The 4,526-nt window shown below is 44.9% G+C and overlaps 2 protein-coding genes across 2 annotated transcripts in view; both read left to right on the forward strand.

Annotated features, from left to right (window-relative positions):
- Positions 1–699, forward strand: part of PCYB_102290 (hypothetical protein) — a gene marked incomplete at both ends in the record, with an annotated part of 1,204 nt that extends 505 nt beyond the window's left edge. Inside the window, 2 exons of the mRNA XM_004222778.1 lie at positions 178–231; positions 423–699. Of these exons, the coding sequence (XP_004222826.1) occupies positions 178–231; positions 423–699 (331 nt within the window). The remainder of the gene's footprint in view (positions 1–177; positions 232–422) is intronic.
- Positions 700–2,140: 1,441 nt separating this feature from the next.
- Positions 2,141–3,693, forward strand: PCYB_102300 (hypothetical protein; the record flags this gene model as incomplete). Its single annotated transcript, XM_004222779.1, has 3 exons — positions 2,141–2,422; positions 3,245–3,307; positions 3,511–3,693. The coding sequence occupies 3 exons, from the start codon at positions 2,141–2,143 to the stop codon at positions 3,691–3,693; spliced, it is 528 nt and encodes a 175-aa protein (XP_004222827.1).
- Positions 3,694–4,526: the final 833 nt, after the last annotated feature.

Consider the following 4,526-nt stretch of genomic DNA (forward strand, 5'->3'; position numbering starts at 1 on the left):
ATAATGGAACAAATGGGATTTATAGAAACAGCTATAGTTCTATTTATGAGTGTGTATAGCACTGGACTGCTATTTGAGTCTCCTTTTTTTTTTTTTTTTTGTCCCCCATTTGGTACCTCTCTATGTGGCATTCCTCTCTCCGTGTATTACCACATGTTGCTTCTTCCCCTTTTGCAGATATGGGATTTCAGATAATGGCATGAGGATGCTGACGACGGATACCTGCACGTGGTGAGTTTTTTGTGTGCACACATGGCTGGGTGTTGGGTGGAGCACGCGCCCCTTCTCTCCTCGGCCATATACCTAGTTGCGCAGATTAGCAGATACAAACGCGTGTACATTCGCACCTTTTTCCTGCGGATATCTGTGCATTTTACCGATTCGTTTTCACATTCTGTTTCGCATGGACACACCCTTTGCAGGGTCTACGATTACTACAAAACGACCAAGACGTCTACTCCAAACTTGAAGGAATTCACGCCGGGAACGACCGTCGACTATTACTACTACTCGACTCCCTTTCGCACACAAATTGGGAACATAAACCTTGTCATGATGCATAGTCAGGTGAATTTTGGAGACGGAACTGCCGCTCCCGCAGATAGGGCTTTCAAGATGAACGAGATAACACCCGAAATGATGAAGGCGGCAAAGGTGAAGGCTCGCGAGTATAAGAATGAGTGCATCGACTGGATTTAGCTAACTGGGGGAAGTACAAGCGAGGTAGGGCAAGGTGAGTAAGTTGTTCCTTCTTCCACCCTTCCTCCATCACACTTTCCTCAATTTTTTTTACGCACCATTTGTGTCCCCCTCTAAAATGGAGCACTACTCCGCATGGACATCAAAATTGGTTGCCTCCTTTGATTTGGTCGTTAACTACAAAGGGCTTCACTGAGCCTTAGGCCGACCTACTCATCCAAAATTTTTTTCCTTTTTTTTCGATTTTTTTCTAACTGTACCGTTTCGCTTCTCTGCGTTCGGCGTGGTGGCTGTCCTGCCCATTGTGGACGCTTCACCCCTTATCCGTTTTTTCGCTTTATTTTTTCGCCTCAGTTTTTCGTCTTACTTTTTCGCCTCAGTTTTTCGCCTTACTTTTTCGCCTCAGTTTTTCGCCTTACTTTTTCGCCTCAGTTTTTCGTCTTACTTTTTCGCCTCAGTTTTTCGCCTTACTTTTTTGCTTCACTTTTTTGCTTCACTTTTTTGCTTCATTTTTTTGTTTTATTTTTTTCCGTGCCCCCTGCGCAACGCCCTCGACTTGCACGGGGGAATGAATACCTTTTAAGGAATGTCCCAAACTTGGCTATTTAAAAAATAATAAAAATAAAATATATGCATATATACACATATATATATGTATTCCCCATCCGTGTCTTCAATTTTGTTCGAAAAGTCACTACTGGTTGGTGGGCTAATCGGTAGGAAGCTCGATTTGGAGTGCTCAGCTTCGTCCCCCTGGTCACGTTGTCCTTCTCGACGTACGAACAGCGAGAGTGTGCATTTTATGTAGAAGAAGCTAGGGGGTGGGGTGCGCCATAAAATCAGCCAATTGCGCAGTGGCGCAGTTAATTTCTTTGCTGCCTTCCTCTCGGTGAATCGTCAAGGCAAAAGGGTTTACTCTTTTTTTCCACCTGCTGTGTGAGTGGGTTTTTGCTGTGATTGTCTAGTGTACTTACACGTAATTTGTATTTTATTTTACTTATGTATTTTTTTGCTTTTTTTATTTTTTTTTACTTTTGTTCCTTCTTCACGATTAGCAATAAATGGCACGAGCGTATTGGAAGTGGACGGGGAATTCACCCCCCATCCCTTCCCCTTCGATTACTCCTTTAGAAGATAACACCGTTCCACGCACATTTGCAAATACGTCCGTTCCTATTCTGTCCTTGGTTAAATGTTCACCTGCACGTGTTCATATACTTCGGTAAGCACATTATGTAAGTACACTCTGTTCGCACATTGCAGCATAGAATAGCAAAGCATCGATAGGACTTGTTCGTAAAAAAAAAAAAAAAGATAAGATAAAAGAAGATAAAAGAAGAGAAGACAAGACAGGATAAGACGAGACAAGTGCCACCTCGCTGGAGAAGTGCCTTCCCAAAGTGTGGCTCCCCCGTTTGTTCCGCTCCCCCCATTATTCAAGATGGCCCACCTGCTTTTCTTCGTTTTGTTCTTTTTTGTAAATCTGCTGCTGCCTGTCATTTATTGTGAGAAGGGTGAAATTTTACCATTTGGTGAAATTCTCTCCAGCGTTGCAGACATAGCCAATGTGATTACACCCCAAAAGGAAAACGCGTCTGTTGATCCCGTGGCTGCATCTATCAGCAGGATCAACTTGAAAATAGTCCCATCCAAAAAGTTGAGCATCACAAAAAATGATTTGATGTTCCTCATGTCGGAGATACGACAGGAAATTAGGAGACAGGTGAGAGATACCAAGTTGAGTAGTGCAAGAGGAGGAGTTGTGGTGCACACTTAGTCTAACTTGAAGCAATCACCTTTTTTTTTTTTTTTTTTCTCTCCTTTTTTTGGGGTCTCCTTTGCAGATTAGCACCCTGGAAGGTGCGTCGAGCAAATCGCACGAGAGGGGGAAGCCTCGCAAAATGACGGCGAAAAAGCGAAATGGCTGCGAAAAAGCAGAATGGCCGTGAAAAAGCAAAATGACGGCGAAAAAGCAGAATGGCCGCGAAAAAGCAAAACGTGCGCTTTCGCGAGAACATCCACTCACAGGTCTTCTGATTTTCCCTTGCACTCAGACGAGCTCGAGGAAAAGGAAAGAATGAGAAAAAGGTCCTCGTCCCTGTGGACAAATAGCCATTCGGCTGTTTACTCCCCTGAAGAGAGTGGTACTGCCTAATGCGCGCACGCGAGAAACCAGCAGTTCGTCACTCAGGGTGTCACTACTTTGGACACCTCTCCTCGCTACGTTCACCTTTTTGTTCCCTTTTCCCCGAACCCCCCTTTTAACAAACATCCCTTTTATGCTTCCTGTTTGGAATACTCAGTGGATGATACTCAGGAGGTAAGTTACCGGTTGCTCATTTTTCAGATGGAGACAGGGGAGAGAACCATGCAGTGAATTAGAATAAGACTTTACAGATGGGTGAGAGGTGCCCATGTTGTGGCATGCTTGTGTGTGGGGGGCCTACCCTTGGTAGGAGCAGCCATAACGGGCAAATATGCATGTGCATTTATATGTACATATTATGTATACATATACTTATATGTGTATATTTTTTTTTGGCAGATGGATAGCCTGGAGGAGGAGGAACGAGAAGAAATCGAAAATATGCTGGACTCCCTAAACACGGTAGGAGTACCGACGCGCATTGGGCGAATTGCCTTTTTGTCCAGAAAAGGGACAGCGTCAAAAGAGGGTGCACCAAGTGTCTGCACCAAGTACCTGCACCAAGTGTCTGCACCAAGTACCTGCACCAAGTACCTGCACGAACTATCTGCACTAACTTACCTACCCAATGGCCTCGCAACCCTAAACCATTGCTTCCATCTCAGCTGGACAAGGAAGACCACACAACGCCGAAGCAAAGCACATCATACAATGTACAAATTGGCGGTGAGGAAGATGAGGAGGATGCTCAAAATGGTCGAACCAAGGGTACACGGTTCAGTCAGAAGACCCTGCGAAATGGTATTGCTGCTTGGCGTAGATTAGTTGGCGTGGATTTGCCGTCGTAGATTTGCTGTCGCAGATTTACTGTCTCAGATTTGCTGTCTCAGATTTTCTGGCGTGCTTTTTCTGGCGCCGCTGTTCCCACACCTTTGCGCGTTTCTGCCCCGTGCATCGGCTGGCTTGCCTTCCTCCTACATCATCACCCTCGTACCTTTTCCTTCTTCCCCCTCATCCCCTTCTTCCCCTTCAATCTGCCGCTCTTCGAAACTAGGCCCAATAACAAGACGATGAATGAGCAATTGGTGTGTAGCCATAACGGTCACCCGTGGACACGGAAGAATAATTGTTACATTTTTGTTACATTTTTGTTATTTTTTTTTTGTTTTTTTAATCAAACTGAGTGATGCGTGAGGGGCAAAAGACGTGCAAATGGAACGCGCCTATTATTTTTTTTTTTGTTCTTCTGGCAATAGTGAAGCACAAAGCGTGCCTTCTTTGTCTGCACATGTTCATATGTATATACACATATATGTACATATATATGCGAGCAGATATGTGTGTGCCCCTTTTCTCCGTGGCAAGGGGCTGCGGATCGAGGACAGTCACCTGTCGCTCTGAGCAGTTCTGCTTGGGGCGAACGGAAAAGTAGCAGTTGTTGCCCCCTGGCTTAACCTATATTTCTGCGCAGAGATGGCCCTTTGCCTTGCAGCTTGCTTTGCAGTTTGCCTTGCGGTTTGCTTTGCGGTTTGCCTTGCAGCTTACGCTTATGCTTACGTTTGCTATTCCTTTTCCGTTTTTTTTTCTTTTTTTCTTTTTTTTATTCTGCCCAGCACACGGCGCAAATTCGCGCCTGAGGACACACACCCCATGTGTAAAAAAATGTTTCACCTTTGATGGT

The sequence above is a fragment of the Plasmodium cynomolgi genome, chromosome 10 (genome assembly GCF_000321355.1).
Source record: "Plasmodium cynomolgi strain B DNA, chromosome 10, whole genome shotgun sequence".
In the NCBI taxonomy this organism is placed as follows: domain Eukaryota; phylum Apicomplexa; class Aconoidasida; order Haemosporida; family Plasmodiidae; genus Plasmodium; species Plasmodium cynomolgi.